The sequence below is a fragment of the Cyphomyrmex costatus genome, unplaced genomic scaffold (genome assembly GCF_001594065.2).
Source record: "Cyphomyrmex costatus isolate MS0001 unplaced genomic scaffold, Ccosl1.0 scaffold61, whole genome shotgun sequence".
Taxonomy (NCBI): Eukaryota; Metazoa; Arthropoda; class Insecta; order Hymenoptera; family Formicidae; genus Cyphomyrmex; species Cyphomyrmex costatus.
In genome coordinates, this window is record NW_017280167.1 from 380,511 (window position 1) to 402,742 (window position 22,232).

General features: G+C 33.5%; 5 protein-coding genes across 10 annotated transcripts in view; 3 read left to right on the top strand and 2 right to left on the bottom strand.

The window, feature by feature from the left end:
• Positions 1–8,458, top strand: part of Cnot4 (CCR4-NOT transcription complex subunit 4) — a 10,388-nt gene extending 1,930 nt beyond the window's left edge. For 2 of the 5 annotated variants that reach the window (XM_018547244.1, XM_018547246.1), the window contains exons 2-15: positions 974–1,064; positions 1,232–1,532; positions 1,848–1,989; positions 2,109–2,228; positions 2,361–2,626; positions 3,031–3,140; positions 3,238–3,900; positions 4,624–4,812; positions 5,241–5,581; positions 6,052–6,342; positions 6,844–7,108; positions 7,364–7,429; positions 7,517–7,761; positions 7,922–8,458. In XM_018547244.1, coding sequence (XP_018402746.1) covers positions 1,303–1,532; positions 1,848–1,989; positions 2,109–2,228; positions 2,361–2,626; positions 3,031–3,140; positions 3,238–3,900; positions 4,624–4,812; positions 5,241–5,581; positions 6,052–6,342; positions 6,844–7,108; positions 7,364–7,429; positions 7,517–7,761; positions 7,922–8,104 — 3,111 coding nt within the window. In that variant the 5' untranslated portion in view covers positions 974–1,064; positions 1,232–1,302 and the 3' untranslated portion in view covers positions 8,105–8,458. Of the gene's footprint in view, positions 1–719; positions 1,065–1,105; positions 1,533–1,847; positions 1,990–2,108; positions 2,229–2,360; positions 2,627–3,030; positions 3,141–3,237; positions 3,901–4,623; positions 4,813–5,240; positions 5,582–6,051; positions 6,343–6,843; positions 7,109–7,363; positions 7,430–7,516; positions 7,762–7,921 lie in introns of those variants that run through there. The other 3 variants (XM_018547248.1, XM_018547245.1, XM_018547247.1) reach the window with 3 other exon arrangements.
• Positions 8,459–9,808: 1,350 nt separating this feature from the next.
• LOC108779721 (phospholipase A1) lies at positions 9,809–13,851 on the bottom strand. Of its 2 annotated transcripts, XM_018547185.1 has the most exons (7): positions 13,836–13,851; positions 11,940–12,018; positions 11,730–11,871; positions 11,365–11,489; positions 10,535–10,842; positions 10,308–10,401; positions 9,809–10,068 (listed from the first exon to the last, which is right to left on the bottom strand). In XM_018547185.1, the coding sequence occupies exons 2-7, from the start codon at positions 11,954–11,956 to the stop codon at positions 9,915–9,917; spliced, it is 840 nt and encodes a 279-aa protein (XP_018402687.1). In that variant the 5' UTR covers positions 11,957–12,018; positions 13,836–13,851; the 3' UTR covers positions 9,809–9,914. The 2 variants fall into 2 exon arrangements, with proteins under 2 accessions (XP_018402687.1, XP_018402686.1); XM_018547184.1 differs by lacking the exon at positions 13,836–13,851 and having other exon boundaries at positions 11,940–12,173.
• Positions 13,852–14,146: 295 nt separating this feature from the next.
• On the top strand, positions 14,147–15,453 carry Pfdn6 (prefoldin 6). Its single transcript, XM_018547187.1, has 3 exons — positions 14,147–14,332; positions 14,782–14,977; positions 15,309–15,453. Exons 1-3 carry the CDS (start codon positions 14,269–14,271, stop codon positions 15,436–15,438), a joined length of 390 nt encoding a protein of 129 aa, XP_018402689.1. The 5' UTR covers positions 14,147–14,268; the 3' UTR covers positions 15,439–15,453.
• A 1,335-nt stretch (positions 15,454–16,788) lies between these two features.
• Positions 16,789–18,546, top strand: LOC108779722 (COMM domain-containing protein 2). The gene is made up of 5 exons (XM_018547186.1): positions 16,789–16,986; positions 17,062–17,139; positions 17,748–17,830; positions 17,985–18,158; positions 18,237–18,546. Exons 1-5 carry the CDS (start codon positions 16,920–16,922, stop codon positions 18,441–18,443), a joined length of 609 nt encoding a protein of 202 aa, XP_018402688.1. The 5' UTR covers positions 16,789–16,919; the 3' UTR covers positions 18,444–18,546.
• Positions 18,547–19,444: 898 nt separating this feature from the next.
• Lop1 (long wavelength sensitive opsin 1) lies at positions 19,445–22,130 on the bottom strand. The gene is made up of 5 exons (XM_018547188.1): positions 21,196–22,130; positions 20,860–21,107; positions 20,516–20,774; positions 20,268–20,434; positions 19,445–20,137 (listed from the first exon to the last, which is right to left on the bottom strand). Exons 1-5 carry the CDS (start codon positions 21,523–21,525, stop codon positions 20,008–20,010), a joined length of 1,134 nt encoding a protein of 377 aa, XP_018402690.1. The 5' UTR covers positions 21,526–22,130; the 3' UTR covers positions 19,445–20,007.
• Between the last annotated feature and the right edge of the window lie 102 nt (positions 22,131–22,232).

Below are 22,232 nucleotides of genomic sequence, written 5' to 3' on the forward strand. Positions count from 1 at the left end.
TTTTCGCGTGGGTCTCTCTGTTATTATGGCGTAGCCAGTGAACCCTCTCTCGCTCGCACCCGCTTTGCCCTCCGCCGGACCTCTCTCTCGCGGACGCCAACCAACAGCTGTTTCGCCCGATCGTCGCCCTCTGGATACGGTTCGCGTTTTCGTCGCGCGACGAGAGGAGAGCGCGAGAAACGAGGGAGACTGAGGGAGGACGCGTGAGAAACGTACAAAGTCGCGCATAATATAGAGAGTGAGAGTCTAAAAAATAAAAAAAAAAAAGAGTAGAAAAAACGGTGCACAGGACTTTTTTCCCCGAACCTCCTCCACCCCCCTCCCCCCTCTCCCTCCTCTTCCACTCCAGTCGTGGACGACCTCAACGTCATGGTGTGAGACGTCGTCGACCCTCATACGTATAGGGCGTCGTGCGATCCCTCGTGCGTAATCGCGCGAGAATTCCGGTATGCACGTCTCCTTTGTTCACTGCACCTCTCTCGCCATTCGTTCCCCCTCCCCTCCCCGCCGTCCCCTTCGATTCCCTCCCTCCCCCTCCTCTTTCCCTTTTCTCGCGCAGATCTGACAGCTCCTGTCAAAACGGAACTCGCCGAGTTCGTGACCTGTCGTCGCCCTTTCGGTCTGCTCTCCGTCTTCGCTCTCTTCGTTCTTCCCTCCCCTCCTCCACCTCGCGCGCCTCCGTCTCGCACCTGTTTCGATCTGATAACAGGACGGGAGAAACGCGTGGGAGTGCAGCTGAGGACGGACGAACGACGTTTTCTGCTCTTCTGCGTCGCGTAAAAACGTCGCGCGCGCGCGTGTGTGTCCACGTTTCACGTTACCGTCTCCTCGGCGAGAACTGTCGTGCGGAAGACGTCCGGACGGTAGCCTCCTCGGGATCGGACGGCAATGGGATAGGAACGCGGACGTGAAATCCGGATTCCCCGAGAGAGCGCTGATGGTTAACGGTTTGCTGTGTGCCCATCTGTTTCAGATCAGGATTAAAGGTAGCGACGTGTTAAGGTGAAGTCTGCGAGCACTGTCAATTATACTCATCAGCCAGCGATAGGCGACGGACTTTGCATGTAAGTGAAGCCAGGTAGCATTTTGGATCTCCGTGACACAAAATTCAAAAACCTGTGTGTGTGTCTGCGATAGACAAAGGGAATATAACGAAGGAGAACGAGCCAGGCGTTATTTATAACGGAGTATCTCGATTAATCCTGTGACTGGCGTTGCATTTTCTTTACAGACTTTGGCACTTAGATAAATATTCGTGATTTTGCTTGTCTTGTGACATTCACGAGATCAGCGCAATCAAAGATGTCAGTATTGAATCAAAGCGGCGAGGACGCGGTGGAATGCCCTTTGTGTATGGAGCCATTGGAGGTGGACGATCTGAATTTCTTCCCGTGCACCTGTGGATATCAGATTTGCCGTTTTTGTTGGCACAGAATTCGTACCGATGAGAACGGCCTGTGTCCTGCGTGTCGAAAGGCCTATTCTGAAAATCCGGCTGACTTTAAACCCCTTACCAAGGAAGAAATAGCAAGGTATTTACAAATTTGTTATTGTCCTAATTAATAGTATTTATCAATAAGTGTACCATAAAAATACATAACCTTGGTCACAAGTATAAAGCGTTCTCTCAATTTATTGTATTTTCTTGGAAAGTTGGTAATAAAGGCTCTAGTAGGGTAAAATATCGAAATTGTTATTGGAATGAATATTTTTTAAATAATTTGTTTTTTAATTTATTTTTTGTTAGATATAGAGTTGACCTATTTACATAAATTTGTGGAGGTACTTATAGCCAAGGCTTTGTATATTATTGAAAGAAATAATCTATCTTATTTTACTCCTTTTAGATTAAAAGCCGAGAAGAGGTTGAAGGATCAACAACGGAAGCAAAGAGTTACAGAAAATCGGAAACATCTAGCAAATGTGAGAGTAGTACAAAAAAATTTAGTGTTTGTAGTAGGATTACCAATGCGGCTGGCAGATGCTGATGTGAGTATGGTCAATAATGAGCGTTCTATAAGTGATCTATTACACGCCAAGAGCTCGGCAAACACCGTATTTAAACAAAAAAAAGAAGATCACGATAAGTAATATTTCGCATGCTTTAGGTTTTAAAGAAACACGAATATTTTGGGAAATTTGGGAAGATACACAAAGTCGTAATTAACCAGAGTACTTCCTATGCAGGGTCTCAAGGCCCCAGTGCTTCGGCTTATGTTACTTATCAAGTGAGTCGGTTTATGGTTCTCTTTAAAACAACAAGATTTCATTTTTCTTTATTTTACGGGTGCTTTAGAATAAGATAATGAACAAAAGTAATAAGTGTATCGTAAGCAATAGTGTTCTTCGTGTTGTAACAGCGTCAAGAGGATGCGCTACGTGCTATAGAGGCTGTGAATAACATTGTTGTGGACGGACGGACAATAAAAACATCATTAGGAACGACGAAGTACTGTTCGCATTTTATGCGTAACCAAGCCTGTCCGAAGCCAGATTGCATGTACCTGCATGATCTTGGGGACCAGGAGGCATCGTTTACGAAGGAGGAGATGCATCAAGGAAAACATCAGGAGTACGAGCGGAAGCTTGTACAATCGTTACATGCACATGCGTCTTCAGTTCAACGGTATAAGATCTATTTTGTGAAAATAATTCCTCAAAATGTATATAAAGTCAGTTTTAATTATTAATAATTTTTCTTTTCCTCTCCAACGTTGAGAGAAAAGAAAGAATGATGAACTGTTGTGCAAGAACATTAATCAAAGAGAGCAAACCTTGTAAAGACTGGTGAAGAGAACGAGCAAGATGTCAAAATAAATACACATTTATTTAAACATTAATAAATATGAGAAATAACGACGTTTCGTATTTCTTAAATCTTCAATAGTTAATATATAAATAATTTAAACAAGTATATAAATGTTAAATGTTCATGCAAGATTTAAGATCATATTAACACGTAAAAAAGTTAGGTAGTCGTGTAAAAGTAACATTAAATCACACACCTAGTTTTAACCTCTGTTTGCACAGGAAACCGACACCATCACCACCAGTAACAGGTAGTATTGTTAGAGAAAGTGGAACTGTAAATTCGCAAACTAAAGAGGCATGGCCGTCGTTGCAGCCGGGACAGACAAATAGTGCGTAAATCTAAATAGTATGCATGATAAGATATATTGTTGATATTGTAATTTTTCTAAAGAATTTTGATACTATGTATTAACATTTTGCTTTCAGGTACACAAAGCAGTTGTAAAGAAATATCACCATCTGCGCAAACAACCTCACAACACAATAATGTAACAAGCGGAAACGGCACGGTAGCTCAACAAAGTCACATGTCCTCCGGGGTGTCTACGCATCAACAAAACAACAACAACAACAAGGATGAAAGTGTGGGTGTGCGGCGGGGTAAAAGTAATAGCGAAAGTAAAGCACAGGCAGCTCGGAACAAACATAAAAATAGTCAAAATAAAGAGAAGCACGGTACTCGTACGACATCGCGATCTGAATCAAGCTCAATCAACATGCAAAATAGTTCACAGTCGCAAATTACTGGACAAAAGGACGTTAGAAATTTTTCTGCTGATACGAACAGTGAAATGTTGCAAAAATTGGGTAACAAGTGTAAAATGGAACAACAGCAACAACAGCAGCCACCGTCACAACAAATTAGCAACAAAACATCAAAATTAGTTCAATTACAGCCTCACGAAGTTAATGTAAATGGTGCATTTCAAAATGGGGAACGTCTGCATTCGGACAGTGAAACCGATCAACAGCGTGAAGGTAGCACACCAGCGAGTACGATCTCGAGCACGGAAGATTCGAATGTAAATCACCAAGCTGAGCACTTAGTTGAATCAAGCGAAGAAAATAGTAGTGGTGCTGTTCTTTTGGGTGAGTTCTTTACCCTGATTGTTTACACTTTTATATGTATTATTTTTTTCTGGTAATAGAATTTGACGATATGTAAAAATTTATGAACGAGAAAACATTGTAAAATCTTTTTGATTAATTTAATTGATGTATTTGCAAAAGATAAATTCCTTAAACAAATTTTAATTATTATACATATTACGTGTGTACATTTACAACATGATTATAAATTTGTTATTGGAAAATGAGGGTAGATCATCATATGATAATGTTCATAATAATTTAAATTAAATAACTGTAATATAATGTTATTTGTATTAATACTGTAATACTTTAATATTGTAGAATACATACATTGAATAATATTAATATATGCCAAAATAAAGAGAATTCTTAGAAAAAATTTAGTAGTAGCAATTTTTTTTGTTTTTGTATACATTTAAATGTTATATATTCCTTTTATAGTTTTCGATGTTGGTGTGGACATTGTTTGTCTGACAAATTTAATAATTGAAACATATGTGTTTTTCCAAATTGTATGAATACGCTATTTTGATACTTTTACATATAAAGATACACTCTTATTAATATTAAATTGTATAAATTATTTAATTTTACATGACGTGTGTAAATATTTCTTGAGAAAAGAATTGGTTTAAAAGCTGTTTATTCTGGCATTGTAAGAGTATAGAAACGATTTTGACTGCGTCGTGTAGTATAGAGATTTTTGTGTATCATCTGTAGGTTCGTCTCCAGCTAGCACAAATTCATCACAAGGTGCCAATCAACTACCACCACCAGGATTACACAATGGATCTCAAATGCAACTCAACCATCGGTCGATCTTTCAGGCGGACAATAACAGTTTCTTCAGTTCAAATACTTTCCAGAAAATACCAACTACAACCTCGATACCACCAAATTCCCTCGCAGGCATGTACACGCTTTATATCGTTCTACACACTATAAGTATTGTTATTAGATTTTTTTTGGATGAAAATTCTAAACAAGATAATATTTCAAATATTGATCTAAAAGTTCCCGAAATTCAAAATCAAGTGAAAAGTATACAGAACGAATGAAAGTCAAGGGTAGTTAGTAAAGCACTGAGAGTTTATTTTTATTTAAAATCAATTTAGATATTTCGGCTCCTCTTCGAGCTTTAATGAAAATATAACATTATATTTTTATATATCTTCAATATCTCTATTTTTAGTAAAAGCGAAAATACATATTAAAAATGAGATACTTAAAAATATATATATAATTAGTTAAGAATTTTTTTAGACACTTATTCTGCATTTTTCTATTTTTATGATAATTAGTAAAAGCATACTTAATGAATTTTGTTTTATTTATAGCAAACACAAATCTAGATTGGACAAGCACGGGAGTAGCTGCGATACCCGATTCCTTACCGACAGTTCATTCTAGTGAAGATTGGCAAGCCGCTTTTGGCTTTCAGCCTGAATCGTCTCGAACGAATCATATTATAGCAAAATCTAGTTCAACTGATTCGAGAGTACCGTTCAACTCTGAGGGTTTTGCAGATGAAGAGGTTTATATAAATGCACCTTACACCGCTGCACTCACAGAATCATCATCTAGTACCTTCACATCTAATTTACTTGTAAATTCACCCGCATCTAAGTTTATGGCAGATTATCAACAAAATTCATTACAACAAAGGCTTAATATACAGGTGAGTGGGATAATAAAGTTGTGTATTTCGGGTTGTGTCTAAAAAAAATAAGGTGTTCATTGAGCATATCATTTCTTGACTTCAAAAGTAATACAACTAAAAAACTTAAGTTTTTTAATGAAGAAGAAAATTATTTTTAACTGACAGAAAACAAAACTATCAACTAATTGTATAATATTGGCGGAAAGAAAATATTTTTAATACGATCAAATATCATTTTTGTTTTACAACCATTAAAAATCACTTTTTATGATGTTTTGACGATTTTTTTGTGAAGTTTATTTTTTATGACTATAATAAATAATAAAATTGATGTGTGTTTACCAAATGTATTTATACTTAATTCCATTATAACAACATTCTTTGAAAATCATATTTCTTAAGTTATTACTTTTGAAATGAAGGAATGATATATACAAAATTTTTATTGGAAAAAAAGAAATTATTATATTAAAAATAAAATTTTTAAGGCGCAGCAAACTCAAGAAAATTGTGAGTACATAAAACAAAACGGCCACGCTACAATGGAAGAAATTCGGAATCATTGTGATGCAGGCTCAGAAGTGAAAGCGGACGATGATTTAGGTTTTGATCCTTTCCACGAAACGCAGAAAGCATTAGCAGAACTTTTAGCAGAAGATGAAATGCAGGTGCAACAGCAGAAGATGTTCCAGCAACAACAACTAAGAGAACGAGAGGAGCAAACTAGGGTGCAGCATCAACAAACTCTCGCTAACCTTAATCAACAACACTTTCCACAAGTAAATATTCTTATCGGATTTTTCTTTTATTTCTAATCAATATACTTTAACATATAACTTTCAGTTACGTGTGCATTATTTTTTTTACAACATGACATCTTTTTTTTATTTTTAATAGTTTTTCTATTTTTCACTTTTTGTGTTTTGAAACTGATACAGTAGAACTGTGGAGGGGATTCATATCAGAGAATAGAGTTGACTCAGCGAAAATGTTATCGTCGATAAGGAAGTTGTTTAGATATATTTTTACTACAATGCGCATTATGAAAAGTTAATATTTTTAATTTTAATTTTTATCACAAAATTTCAAGCTACGTATAATTTATAGTAATTTATGCAAAATACAGTTAAATAATATTTACATATAATTTTTGTCGATAAATACACGCATTTAACATATAATTTATATTATAGAATGTCAGAAATAAATATGCGCATTTATTATTAAAAATGAAATGCTAATATAGACCAATGAATTTAAAGAAACAAATACTCTTTTAGGTTGCTCACATAGCACACTTGCAGCAACAAGCCCAACACTTGCAAAATCTACAAGTGCTTCAGTCGCATTCCCTCTTGTCCCGTCTTCCGCAAAATCTGTTACCAAGCGGTGCGCAGAGCCCTGCACAGGGTACTGTAACGGCTACTACTTTAGGACAACGCAGTCGACTCCCGCCACCTGGTTTTCCTGGTTCTACGCCAAATCACATGAATTCATTTGGTCTCGGTATACCGCGACCAGCACCAACGAATAGTGCCCTCTCTGGTTAGTGTTCCTCCAATTTTTCCAGGCACCAGGAATCATAGTGCACAGTGCGTGAAATTTACATACGTATACGATAATCTATCGTAGCCGTAGACAAAATTTATTATCGATTCGCGGATTTCTATAGACAAGTAAAAAGATCCATAAGATCTGTCGGACCAAAAAAAGAAAAAATTACACGAATATGTAGATATATTTAAATGGAATGCTGCTACTCATGATCTGTTAATCGTCCAATGCACGTTATGTTTGCAGGAGCGCAGCCACCTCAACCACAGAGTGCGTACCTTCCAAATGGAAGTCCACTTCTCAACACGCAAAGTAATAATTCTACCTATTAATTTTCTGTATTGGAATATTTTTAATATTTTTATAAATTATAATATCTGATCACAATTTCCCGTACAGGCATCGGCAAATGCACGGGAGACGTTTATACTTTGAAGGATTGGTGCGAAATTAATAATCAACAGCAATTTCACCATCAAGCGTTACACCAGAAAGGATGGAACAATTTCGGACCTATCGCAGATTGGACTTCGATTGATCCAGCTATAGTCACATCATCTAGACCTCTTCCATTCCAAACTACTAGTGCTTGGCAATTTTCCCACATTCATCCTTCTCATGTTGTAACTCACAACACGCAACAGGTACGATACAATTTTTTATATTTTTGGTAATTTGTACTTCGTCATTGTATTATAGAATAAAAAAAAAAACATGAATTTTATTTAATTTATTTACACAAAATATATACTATTACTACTTTGACGATGCTTGCAGACGTAATAAATCATGTTTTATGCTCAGGAACAGAACGCACCTACTCAGCATTGGGCGATGCAACCACCTCCTGGCTTTGCTGCACCCTCGACTACAGGACAATTGAATAATCCGCAGCCGAATACAACCGCACCACCGCACACCAAGCTCATCTCTGCAGGATCGGAAATCGAAAGTAAGTTAATCGCGATCAAGCTCCGTGCAAACTAATAAAAAGAAAAAGAAAAAAATACTTTATAATGCGCGGTATCGAGATATATAGGCCGTCTATATTGCAGACCTATAAGTCTAATGCGTGAGGCGAACGAGTCGAGGCGTCATAATGTTTCCGGACGTGGCAAGATCAAATCCAGCAAATGAAAAACAAAAAAAAGCGACAGTCGATAATGTACGTTTTCCTAACGCTTCTTTATCTTAACGTTTTATTTCAAATCTCAATTTATTTGTGCGAGTATTTACTTGATTGAAATATCGGAATAAAATATGAATTTCCTTGATGTAAGCGAAGATTGTACGTCTCAATACATCTTCCTGATATTACCATTTCTAAATTATAGTAAAATTTATCATATTTAAGTCTGACTACCGTTATAAGCGAAGTGTTATGTAGGATATATGAAATATTAAACGGATGAACGATTAAAATAATCAAAAAACAATGATCACGATATTTGCAAGTACATTTCCTTTTTGAATTCTTATAATTAAAGCACTATTTTCTTCGAAATATATTAAAATTAGACATTAATGTCCTGTGTTTATAAGCTCTATGAAATTGAAAGAAATACAGCAGAAAGGTATTAGAATGCAAATATAATGGAACTTTTTAAAGTATTGTTTAATTTTATATCTGTCATAGTTAGAAATGTGTTTTAAATTAAAAGCTTTGTTATTGTATATTTAAATGCTCTATTGTTATATATTGAAATGAATTGTTATATATGTATATGTAATGATACTATGAATCGCCTTATACATATTTTGCTATTTTATAATATTACTTTTATCGTGTTGAAATGTAATTGATTTTATCTAATCACATTTTAAAAAACTAGAATTCTTTTATCATTGAGCAGGATATAATAGACATGATTTTACTGTCGCTACGGTAAAATGACGTGGAATTTTATTATCTTTGCACACACATTAACTTTCTTTGAGTACGTCATTGATGTGCATTATCACATATTGTGATACTATAAGATGCGGACTCGTTATTATAAGAAGAAAAGGAAAAGACTAAGAATTAGGATCTCCTAATTTAGTTTTGATAATCATTTTAATGAATATATTGAGTTGTTAATCAAATTGATTGGACATACAGGTCATACAGATTAAGGATTTACCTATACTAATCGAGAGAACTTTCCGAGCGATATTTCTAATCTGCGACACAAGATGTATCGATATTGATTAAGGAAAACTACAGAGATGGCTGTTCGAAAAAAATTAACAACGCGACAATGTATTTTATTTACGAATGCGAAGCGAGAGAAAGGAAAGAAAGACAAGGGGATTATTAATACACGATGTACGATAAACGATGCGAGAGAAACGTCTGAGCGATGTTCATACGACGCGAATTAACGTCGAACGAGAGTTGTTCCCGTGGCAGATGATTATCGAAAGTATCTCTGCCGTTTTAAGGCGAATAACGAAAGAACGTCACATACACAGAGAACGAATGAGATAATAAAAAGTATAATTATTATAAATTTAATTCAGTAAGATAATCGAGAAATATACGATAATGCGCAATGAAATTTCTGTGGTAATTTTATCTTCATCTTTTTTCGTATCCTTTATTAATTTTTACCTATTATATAAGTAACTTAGTGTTATTGAATTTTATCAATTACATTTTCTTTCGTCAGTAATGGTTCAAGAATCTTGAGGAAAAAAGATCTACTACTGTGCTGGTCAAACGATTTAATTTAATTATTTATTTACAATAATTCATCAGAAAGTTTTGTTTTTCATATGTATTCTTTTGAGATTGACATTTCAAATTTAACAGCTTCTATGACTGTTTGCAATTAAAAGTTTGCTCTGTACAATGAGAATCCTCATCGACGAATACATAGTAACTTCCGTTCATGGAATTCTTGTGATCTAACAAATTGCTATTTACGACGATGCAATCCGTTGTGTTAGAATCAGGATAAGAGGATAAACTGAAAAAATCCAAATTACATAATGAGTAATACAATAATCATAAAATAACAGTAAATCTGTACATAAATAATTTTAAAGAACATCTTATTTATACTTTTGGAATGACTTTAAAAAACAAATTCAGTAATATGCTTGCAAATATGTTTTGTATAAATAATATAATATAATGAAATTTTTCAGGAAAATTGAATGTTCGTGAAAGTTAAACTAAACTGAAGTGTTGAAGAAAGAAACTTACTTATCAGAAATGCCAAGAAATCCACAACTTTTTTCTAAAACGGTTGTCAGATAAATCACAGCTCTCCTGTGTGGACAACTGATGAAATCTATTCCTAAAATGTGAGAGAGAGAGAGAGAGAGAGAATTTAATTTATTTATAACTTCTAATTATCGCTTCTGTTCTAATATTCTAGCCGACAATATCTTTTTGTATGCAATAATTGGGTGCAATTTATCTCTCAGTACCGCATCCTGGTTGCTTTTCTCCGCCATTGAAGTACAAATCGAAGTGACCAACAGGAAATGATATCCCAAGTTCAGATGTATGGATAGCTATTACACGGTTAGCATCATCTTTGCAAAGTCTTTCCTCGCAATCATTACGGCTGAATAACGGACGTGCGGGATCAGCAGCAATGATAAGTGGAATTATGTAGCCGAACTTTTGGAGAATTTTTGCAGCGAAGCCAACCACGTGTGCGCCGAGGCTGTGACCAATGAATGTTATCTTTTCTAATGGAACATCACACTGTTTGATCACGGTATTGGCATAGCTGCAAAATGAAAATTCGATTATTATGGACCATCTTGGTATGTATACATCTTTGGTATGTATACATGTGCGTGTTTATACGTGCGTCTCTTTGCGTATACATACATACGCTAGGTATTCTATTTTAACTTTTACATTAAAATGTCTTCATAAAGAATATGGAAAAATATTTTAGATGAAAAAAAATGGTTTCGACGGGAACGTACTTTGGTCACGTTTTTCCCTAGAAAAAAACTTGAAAAAAATAATATGACCAAAATATGTGCTTCTATGAAATTGTTCTGTTCTTATTTGAAATGTTTTTCCATATTTTTTCATATTTTTCGAAATATTTGTTTATTAAAGTGAATCACCTGTGTGATATTTGTTTATAAAGTGAACATGTGCGCGTGTGTGTGTGTATAAAATATAATAGAATACTAAGCTTTTATTTATTTTGTATCATACATTAGCTGTATTATGCATGTTAATTATTAATATTATTTTATTTCGTGTTATCAATTTTTTTTTAAAGTAGTTATACTTTGCCAAAAGTTGACCTATTTCTCGAGTGTTGGTTACCGCACTGGGGTAGAATATTAAGTTGATGAGGGGTAGCCCAGTTTCGCAGGCTGCTTGAGACCAATCCAACACAAATACCGTGCTTTTCTATCAAAGTAGGAAATTATTTTATTAAATGAATTGATTTATTTTATTAAATAAATTGATGAATTTTTAATGTAGTATAGAATTCATCAATTTATCAGGAAATTATTTTATTAATTTTTACTTGTTTTATTCTTCACTACGTTTTATAATACTTTCACATTTAAATTAAATTTTTGTCTTTTTTATAGGTGCACTGTACTTTCATTCCAATTATTACTCATGCGAATGTGTAATATCTACGTGTTTCAATTGCATGGCCAGATCTATAGTATAAGACGAATGTGCGGAACTAGTGAAGCCGTGAGTTACAAAGGTGACCGGTTGCGATGAATTAATATTATTGCAGATCTCATTTTCCGGAATCATTTCGCCTGTAACATGGCTGAAACAAAGATGAATATAGTCAGTGCAACAGATGAATTGACAATGGATATTTAAATCTTGTTTTACCTGTTATACAGAAACATTGACACCGATTTAACACCGAAGATACAGGAATTTGAAATTTTCTCTGCGACCTTATCCGCTACTATAGGTTCGGCACGTAAATACGTGCATTGTATAAAGAAAAGTACAAGTATCGTAGCAACAGTTCTCATCGTGCAAACAGAAATATCAACGAATCATCAAAGGAAAATTGATAAACACGAGATCAAACCTTGCAATAGTACGAGCTTTTATACGTACAAAAGTACGTTTTATACTTTTATACGCATATAAGTATTGACATTTGTAATACCGGCGGCTGTGCAAATTGTTTAGCGAATGAAAACTTGCGGAAATACATTTTATGATATCGATTGCAAATGATCAACAATATATGTTACCACCGTGCACACCTTTTCTTTTTGTGGTTTGCTTTCATTTAAGACATTATGCGGTAATAAAACATGATGAAGTGCCGCACAGACAAATATTGGACGTGATGATCCGCCCTTGATATTATTTATCGACATATTACAGCGCGACACTTGCCACGTATTCTTATATTTTATGTCGAATTAAAGTTTTATTGAATGGAAACATTTTTGTAGACACGTTTTAACGTTCGTGTACTTTAACAAATTATCTAAGTAAAAATGCCGAAATCATAGGCGGAAAAATTGCAGGAGATCTGCAAAGCACTTCACGATGAAGTTCTATAATATTTTCTTCATATAAGTTTGCAAAAATAAATGAGAAAATTTGCATATTAAATTCACGTTACAATTACATCGCTAAAATATAAACGAATATATAATAAGCAAAAAATTTGCTTATATAACATTGGAAAGATATTGTATATCCTATCTCTGTTTAAAAAAAAGACGTATTAAGCATAAGTGCAAAAGCAGTTTTTTTTTAATTAGCGCATTTTGAATGGAGTATCAATACAGGACAATATAGTATCAATATAGCACGAAAGAGCAATTTAATTTTGATATTAATTGCAGATCTAATTTTTGAAATAAATAAAACGTAAAAATTATTCTCAATTATCTACAGAATATTTAAAAATATATTATTTTAATATTTTTTAAATAAAAATATAACAGAAAGATTATTTTAAAAAATCAAGATAATTGAAATTAAATTATAATTGATTTACGCGTGCTAGAATTTAAATTTTGCACTGTTATTCGTGAAGTTGTAACAATAATTACACATAGTATCACAAATTCCTTTGTGCCTTTTTATGACTTCTCACTTTTTCTTATATCTTCTCATTCTTTTTCCGATACTTATTTAACTTCGTGTGGTCTTTGAAAATTAAGGCATTTGTGACGTTATGAATAAATTAATTACTTTTCTTAAATGCATTTAATATATTAAATGCGGTAATCTATCGATTATTAGTCTTCTATATCATTTTATAATTAGCTTTACATTTATTTTCATAATTTTAAATATTCAAACAAAATTTTAATAATAAATACAATACAGAATGTTAAGTAAATTAATTGTAACAAAATTTTGTTTGCTAAAATCAAAAGTTTAGTTCAATAATTTAAATTTCGCACGTTGTGTATGTTTTGAAGTTTGGTAAATAATACAATAATTAGGTCTGTTTTTTATTGCTGCACTCTCCGAACAAATATACGTTTGTTTCACTTCAACTTATTGCACTATGTGCACTAGTTCAGAAAGTGTAGCAATAAAAAACAGACCTATTATAACAATTGCTACACATTTAGATCAAATATGTACTATATATTCTGTTCTCGTGAGAATCAACATGTTTAAAGTTAAACGTAATTATTTGTTAATATTCATAAATTTAATTAAATAGTAAAAATGAATAATAAAATTTAATAATTATAATAAATAAATTAAATAACTCTAAAATCAAAGGTTTGATATTTTAACTTTTTTCAAATATAAATAGAGAAAAACCTGGAGACACCAACGAGGTATTATTACAAACTGTCTTATAGAAGTTTGCATGACTGTTAAAATTTAGTGACAGTAATAACTGATTATTTTTAGAATTGAAAAAAATGAAGAGTTAATTGTTAATTGAACGGTCATAAATGTCATAATATATCGTACTAGCGTGAACGGGCAAAATAACTATCGAAATATATTGAATCGAATCGCGCGAGCAATACGATTGAAGAGCAGAAGTCTGCTCTTTATTTCTGCACTTTCTAGAATAGTGCACACGGTGCAATAAATTGAAGCGAAATAGAATCGAGGTGGGGCCAGTATCAAAAGTTGCTTTATATATGTTCTGTGTTATACATCCCGACAGCTAAAACTTAGGTTATTTATAACCTTGCACAATATCTTTCGGATAATCATGGTAGAGGAGATTCAAAAGAAGCTTCAAAATGAAGCCGACACGCTGCGGCAAATCCAGAAAGGTTAAAAGACATTAATGATTATTTCTGGAAAGTGTTTAGTATAAATTTCACTCCTCGTTTGTGTGCACTTGTGCAGCAATGAGATCTGTGAAGTAAAACATCAGAGTTGCCGACTGCAGATCTAAAATTCTTGATTTCTCTAACGAAACTTTCAAGACTTTTGTATTTATATGATTAGCTAATGTTTTCTAATTATTTATTCACAATTCTATTAATTAATTCGATAATTGATTATTATTGACTGAATCGAACCCGTTTTGGGGAAAATCATGAAATAAAAGAAAGCTGAAGCTCTTTCTTTATTTATCATTATTTAATATCATTGCCTCTTTTATTTGACCCTATCTTCTTCATTGCTAATAACAATACAACTAGTAATATAAATAAAAAACTTCAACCAGTTATTATATATAAAGAAAAAAGTACTAATGCATTTGTTATATCTATAGAATACAACAAGGCGCTGAGCCAGAGGCAGCAACTAGATGGTCAGCTGAATGAAAATATTATGGTAAAGAAAGAACTGGATGTTCTAAAGGAAGAAAACGATGTTTTCAAGTTGATAGGACCTGTGCTTGTGAAACAGGAATTGTGTGAGGCCAAACAGAATGTTGACAAGCGTATGGATTACATCAAATCCGAACTGTAAGTTTGCTTTTATTAGGATAATATTCAGTCTATTCTTATTTTAAGATCATCTTAAGATGCTAATGCAATTCTTTGGCTGGTATTCATAGTCGGTTCTTATTTCAAGACTGTCTTAAGTATTGTCTTAAGATGTTAATACAGTAGTCTGATTGGTTTGTGACATTTTAAGACTATTTAAGCAGTTTTATTGTTAAAGTAAATTCAAGATTCATCTATGAATATTGGCCTACAAATACTGATCTAAATACAAAATGACTATATGAATATAAGGTCTAGAAATCAAACTGCAAGTCTGTTTTGGATTTACATACAAGGAAACAAATTTTAGGAAACGCGTGGATGACTTGATGTCTAACATGGACAAGAAGCTAGACTCACAGAGAGATGTAATAGATAAATTGCAGCAAGCATTTCAACAAGCCCAGATTAAAACATCAATAAACGAATCAAAATCATAATATTGTACAGATTGTGGCTTTGTTGAATAAATTATCAGTTGTATAATTAATAATTAACACTTAAGTGACACTGTTAAATAGTCTCTTTATAATTTGGTTCATGAATGTCATATTTGTTTCATTTATTTTAGACAATTATATTATTATAGACAATTATTAATACAAATCTTGGTTATATGTGTCATAATCATTCAAGTGCAATTTATGTAAGATAAAAACTATAAATTCTTTTTCCATAATATTGTCCCTTTGCCCAAAATCGATCCTTACATTGATTAATAAAACAACTATTTTTTAACAATTATAGTAAAATTATACATTTTTTATGTCAGAAATTATGTAATTTCTTAAAACACAGAGTTAAAACTGATTAATTTCTGTTTCTACCAATGTAGTAGATTAACTTTATCTTGGCGAACATTTTTTCTATATAATTATTAATTTCAAAATTTGTATATAAATTTCAGTATTTTTGTATGATTTTATAACTTTCTAGAAAATTTCTAAAAATTTTTATAGGAATTGGATTATTTTTTTAAAAATGTTCAAAAAGTTTACATCTTCCAGAATTCCTCGTATATATTAATTCTGAAATATATTAAAATTGCTCTTTCTAAAATTTTTTAAGAAAACTTATATAAAATTTAAAGAAATTTAAAAAGCATTTAAAAAAAATTTTCATAAATTTGAGATATAAAAAGTTCTTAAAATTATAACGCACGCATACAAATTTTTCAATATACAATAACGCCCCTATCTCTGATTTTCCTATAATTTTGTAAATTTACATGTTTTTATATGTAAAATACATTCCAAGGAAGAAAATCTTCGCTTAAGTTCTATTTTTTTTTAATTTAAATTTTTTATATCAATAAACTAAGAAATGATAATTTAGTTATAATTCTCTGCTTTCATTAATTATAACAAATTATATTTTCTGTGTAACTTAAATTATGGCAGAGAATAATTTGTGATATATTTCTTGAAACAGAATAATTTACAGAAAATGCTATAAATTAGTTTTTAAGCTTTAAATAATAGTTAATAAGGGGCTTAATATTTTTTTCCAAAGCTGTATTCTGCGCATATACACATTAGAAAATTGTAGAAAAATCGGATCGGAGATGTAGAATTACTGCATCATTGAATTTTTTCACTACGATAATTTCACTTTAATTTACTCTTTATTTTATTTTAATTCTTAAAACTAGGAAAAAATAAAAAGTAAGTTAAGCTGACAATAAAATTAATCTACACTGACAGAAATGTAAATATAAGAGAATTGTTTCAAGATATATGAACATTTATGAACGGCGCGCTGCGTAGTGCGTACAACAATGGAGAGTCAACATGGCGACGACGTAATACTGCCTGTCTTGAAAGAGTTGAAAATAATTCGAGGATCGTCGAATGGCTATTAATTTTCATAGCTGATTAAAGAATTTTAACTGATCAACATCACGTATCAGATAGGAGGAAAAATGTTGTTAACATTAAAGCCGGATCACAAAAAGCACATGCTGTTTCTAGTCGAACAATCGTCGCCAGGTAAGAGCGAATTATCTGTCGATAAATTTATGTTTCACAGAGAAATATTAAATAAAACACATTTTTCCTCCGTAGTTTTACAGGATTTCTGTAAATTGGCTTTGGATTATTTGCAAAAGGGCCCGAATGTCAAAGTTTACAATGCTGCTGCTCGTATGTATCCGGATAACCAAATTTAATTTTGCCTCAGATTTTAAAATTAGGTGTCTTACAAATTTTGTTCATTGAATGTCAACAGAAATACATAAAAATGTTGTACTTCGAGGTGGTATTTCAAAATTACGTTCACAGATATTACGTTCATAGAATTTTTACGTATTTATGTTTTATATATTTATATTAAATTTATTTATGAACAAGAGTCCTTTGTACATAATTTTATTGCATTAATTTCTTTCATGTAAATATACAATACAAGCAATGCAAAATATATATATTGTACGTTGGATAATATAATGCAAAAAGAAATTAATATATCTGACTAAAGTATTGAATAAATATATATATATAAGCATGATATAGAAGTTTTATACATTTTACACACACTCTCACATATACATACACATTTAATGCAACAACAAAGAACATAAGTTTTGATGTCACTTCCATAGATTGTTTACATATAACATACCTATAAGACAAATTTGAACAAATCTGCTGCTTCTGTTGTCACTGCAAGCAGTTTGTTTACTGGATAATTTCCGTAATAGTCAAAGTGACATACAATTATTAACTGCATAGTTATCTCATTTTGGTTTCAGAGAAATTAAGTGTTGAGCTGGATGTGATTAAAAATTCGGTAGAGGGTTTAGTTAATCTCTTGTTGGAGAGTTGCAAACACAAGGTGAGACCCGTTAATAGTAATGCAAGACAATAGGGTGTTTGTTATCTGGAAAAACTTATATTTAAAAGCAGATCACTGTAAGAACAATTTAATTATAAAAAACCAGATCACTAGTTGTGACAGGAGCATTATTTGATGGGCTCGAGTTTTACAGCTAAGTGCGGAGGATTTCCGAGATTCTATGGTTGCCTTAGGCTTCACGGAAGACAAGGAGGCAATATTGAGTAAATTGTACAGCGTTAAAAAGGACGAAGTCTCGGATGCGTTGGAAGATATTGGATTTAAACTATCAAGTTACCATGATATGGAATGGAGATTTGAAGTGCAGGTAATGGAGTCTCCGTATCTCTTGTTCTCTTTCTTCAAACGTTTCAATTCATAATTGAATTATATTATTCTGTCATAGACTGCGTCGAGATCCTTATTGAAACAAGTTGCACCACTTATTTCTCTGGACTTGTCGCTAAAGAATCCCGATAATCCCGAGGAAATTGAACACATTTTGCTACAAACCGATCCGACTAACTTGCTTCATATAACTCAAGAGTTGGAGGAAGCTTTGCAAGAAAGTCGTAGTCAACATATTCGGAAAATTTCAAAAGCAGTAAAATAAAGCTTTTTATAATTTATAATTATGTTTGAAACACAATTTGTGAATATAGTGTAATATACAACTATATATAAAAATAGATATAAGTAGAAAAGATTAAATAAAACAATTTATATATATAAGGAATGAATATAACTCTATTATTTAAATTACATTTATTATGAGCATCTGTAAAGTTTCACTCCAAACGGATCATCCTAAATAATAAATGACAATAATCGTCATGTATAACATGCGTATTACATCCGTATACATTATGTTGAGGTGATAGGTAGGTTTGCATAAAATGATATTTTTTAATAGAATACCTATATATAATTATTAGTGTTCTTTTATTGTATTAATATTTTGTTCATTCTGCACAGTCATCCAAAATATAGAGCGGCGCTAAAGGAAAAATTACCTTTCTTTGTATGTGGCTCGACTGAGGACCCATCTACGGCTGCGAAAACTGCAGAAACATCATCTACTGGAACTACCGCGTAATTTCGAAAGGACAAATGTATTGTAATTTCTAAATATTGTGATATATGTTTATGGGTATATTTCTCAAGGAAATTGACGAATCATTGGATATCTTATGTATACATATATGTATATATATTTATTTGTACAAATATATGTGTATATATGTGTGTGCGTGTGCGTATGTGCGATAAATGTAAAACGTATGAAATGTTCGTAATTTGTGAAGTTTTAATAATCGGCGAACAGCCGATTATGTAAAAAGCTACGTGTATGGAATTTTAAGTGGATTGATTCTATATGCTGTATGATAAATTCTCATTTTATTTTGAATCTTTTCTTTTGTTTTTTACTTTTCTTGCTGATGTTAAATATTTGCAAGAATAAATGATAGAAGGCATTTAGATAAAAGTGCCAACTGTATTAGGCAGAAGAATATTATTCAATAAATCATTTAGCATGTAATGATTTCGATAATTTCCAAAAATTGATTGTTTTAATTAAAATGGGACACCCTGTATATGTGCACATACGTACACGTTAAAAAATTTTTGTGGTTGAATAGAATTCGTATGTGATTGCATGCAGTATCTATTTAATTCTATAAAATTAATTACAGATATCGTTATAGCGATATAATACCGCATACCGCTCACAATATAATACTTTTAGCGACATTACATATTTGCTGATTCCAAAGTTACCATGTATTTCAAGAAATGATAAAATTTACAAACTGCGCTATGAGCCATTTATGACATTCGTCTTGTGGTGCGGCCGAAGCATATAATGTTTCATAGACTAACAGCTATAATGAAACTGTTTAGCCCTCGATTTTTTTGTTGTTAAAGTTTTTCGTATATTCGCTTGGCTGGGGTTCTCGCTTTGATCACAGTCAATCGTACATTTTTCTTATATAAAATATCACGGTTAAATATATTCTCGTTAGTGACGTATCTCACTTGCATACGTTATTTAATGCTATTTACAACTCATGATGATGCGATTTCTGTATGACGAGAATATAACATTTCACAGCATTTACATCCATTTAGTAAATCTATTGCATCGTCAAAAAATCGATGTGTAGAACGTCGTTATTTTATGCAGCAGGTTTTTCGCCTTCTGTAACTGTAGTAGTTGTGGATACTGTGTCTGAGCCAGGCGCCGATTCGGTGGCACACGCCAGAGACGGAAACCTCTGAAAGAGAGCGGCTCGGTACTTTGGATGGCTGAAATCATACAGAAAAGAAGATTAGCTTCGCTGGAAGCACATGAAACAATTCAGCCACTCTCTGTATTCTATCTGTAAAAATACGTTTCAATGGCGACATACTTCAGAGAAGTATGGTTGGAACCTACCTGATACCGTACACAATAGGATTGTACACAGCATTGGCTTTGGCAAAAAGAGAGCCCCATATTGTGAAGAGAGGGCTGATTTTGGTCGTCTCGAAGATGCCTGCGAAGTTGATGACTAGGTACGGAGTCCACGCCATGAACCACAAGGAGATGGTCATGAGAGCTACCTATAATTAATAAAATCATTATGGCGACCGTATAAATGAGAACAAATCGGTTCAAGAGAGTTTACGAGCAAGAAAGCTTACTTTCGCCAGTTTGCATTCGGCGCTGGTGCTCTGATTTTCAGCGGATCGCAGAGAAGCGACGTTCATCTTCTTCGCTTGCTCACGCATGTTCTTCTCATGAGCGGCGACGGCTTGAATGATGAAGAAGTAGCTGTAGATGATGAGGAACAACGGCATAAAGTAAACAAAGATGCTGTAGACTAGGATGTACGATCTGGAGATTATATCCTTGGTTAAATAGTCTGTACCACAAGCAGTCATGTTGCCTTCTGGCACGTAACTGTAAACAGAAAATGTATGTTGTTGATATTTGATAATATTCTTTAATAACAGTTAATATTATTTCAGACTTTTGAATCTCTCACCGATTCCATCCGAACATCGGGGCGATTGTCCAAAGTATCGTGAAAAGCCAAACAGCGAATATACGAAGGAGGGCACCGTTAATGGTCATCGGCTTAGCAGACAAGCCTTTGACAATTACGTTATACCTATCGAAAGCGATCATCGTCATCGTCCATATGGAGCCACACCCGAACAGGGAGCCCGCCATACCATACATTTCACAGAACAAGGGTCCTAGCACCCAAGTCTCATAATAGCAGTTGATTACCTGTGCACATTGTTAATTGAATATACTAATCGCATATCATGTCGTATCGGACATATTTCGATGACGAATGCCTTGGATTAGAACGCACCATAGCTGGAGACATGCACGCCATCATGAGGAAATCAGAGATGGCGAGATTGACGACGAGCAAGTTGCTCGGAGTGCGGAGACTCTTGGTGGTGGTGAATATGTATATCACCATGCCGTTACCGATGATAGAGACTGTGCCGAGGACGCCGATGACGAAACCGAGAAGCGCATGCCACAGAGGATTTATTGGCGGGAATTGGTACCAGTGAACGTCGACCATGTGGAGCATCTCCGGTGGCACTCTGTCGACCACCGTTTGATTACCAAATCCGCCTCCTTGTGCTGCCCACGTGTAAGCTGCATGACTTGGTCCGGATATGAAAGACATGGCGAACTGCGAGAAAATCTCTATGTATTATTAATTAATATTCTCTTATGCGATTACTTATACAATGTTTATAGTCTGGACTGCTTAGCGCTAAAAGAATTTGAAAACAAAAATACGAAACAAAGATAGGAAGTTACTCAACATTAGCAAGTTTGAAGCTTCAAATTTTCACATTTTCTTGCAGATAATAAACGATGAAAAAAGAAATTCAGACAAACATAAATTGTGACTTGCCTCCGTTCGTACTACTTGGATAAAATCGTCGTGGTGAACGAACTAATCCAAGTAAACTGTAGAATCGTCGGCGTAATGTCTTGTAACGGCCTATCCGTGAAGACGCTTGCAGGTAGAGTTCCCTGTTCGGTCCACCATCGGCTGCGGCTCGAGGCTGCGCGACGACAATTCGCGCTTAAATATACTTCGCAATCTTACGTGTTTGCGACTATATACAACACTTTTCTAAGTCGACAAACAGTCTTAAGAAGTTCTCTATTGGATTACGCAGGATTTGGGAATACCTTGAGAGTACCTTGAGTTGCCGCACACAGAAACCTTACGAGGGATACAACAAGAATAGAATGCAAAAATCGCTCGTTGATACAAATTGATCATAATCAGCAATTCAGTATCTGACTAAATGAATTTTCTAATTGTTGAAGGATCAGAGATTTATATTAAAATAATATTATAAATAATTCTAACAAGTA

Coding starts and splice junctions, on each gene's coding strand:
- LOC108779721 (XM_018547184.1), bottom strand. CDS start 12,088: ATGAGAACTGTTGCTACGATACTTGTACTTTTCTTTATACAATGCACG. Junction 11,490..11,729: donor TGGCCATGCAATTGAAACAC/GTAGATATTACA, acceptor CTACTTTGATAG/AAAAGCACGGTATTTGTGTT. Junction 10,843..11,364: donor ATAGGTCAACTTTTGGCAAA/GTATAACTACTT, acceptor TTCATTTTGCAG/CTATGCCAATACCGTGATCA.
- Pfdn6 (XM_018547187.1), top strand. CDS start 14,269: ATGGTAGAGGAGATTCAAAAGAAGCTTCAAAATGAAGCCGACACGCTG. Junction 14,333..14,781: donor GCTGCGGCAAATCCAGAAAG/GTTAAAAGACAT, acceptor TTATATCTATAG/AATACAACAAGGCGCTGAGC. Junction 14,978..15,308: donor GATTACATCAAATCCGAACT/GTAAGTTTGCTT, acceptor AACAAATTTTAG/GAAACGCGTGGATGACTTGA.
- LOC108779722 (XM_018547186.1), top strand. CDS start 16,920: ATGTTGTTAACATTAAAGCCGGATCACAAAAAGCACATGCTGTTTCTA. Junction 17,140..17,747: donor AGTTTACAATGCTGCTGCTC/GTATGTATCCGG, acceptor TTTTGGTTTCAG/AGAAATTAAGTGTTGAGCTG. Junction 17,831..17,984: donor TGGAGAGTTGCAAACACAAG/GTGAGACCCGTT, acceptor CGAGTTTTACAG/CTAAGTGCGGAGGATTTCCG.
- Lop1 (XM_018547188.1), bottom strand. CDS start 21,525: ATGTCTTTCATATCCGGACCAAGTCATGCAGCTTACACGTGGGCAGCA. Junction 20,775..20,859: donor CCGATGTTCGGATGGAATCG/GTGAGAGATTCA, acceptor TTCTGTTTACAG/TTACGTGCCAGAAGGCAACA. Junction 20,138..20,267: donor CCTATTGTGTACGGTATCAG/GTAGGTTCCAAC, acceptor GTATGATTTCAG/CCATCCAAAGTACCGAGCCG.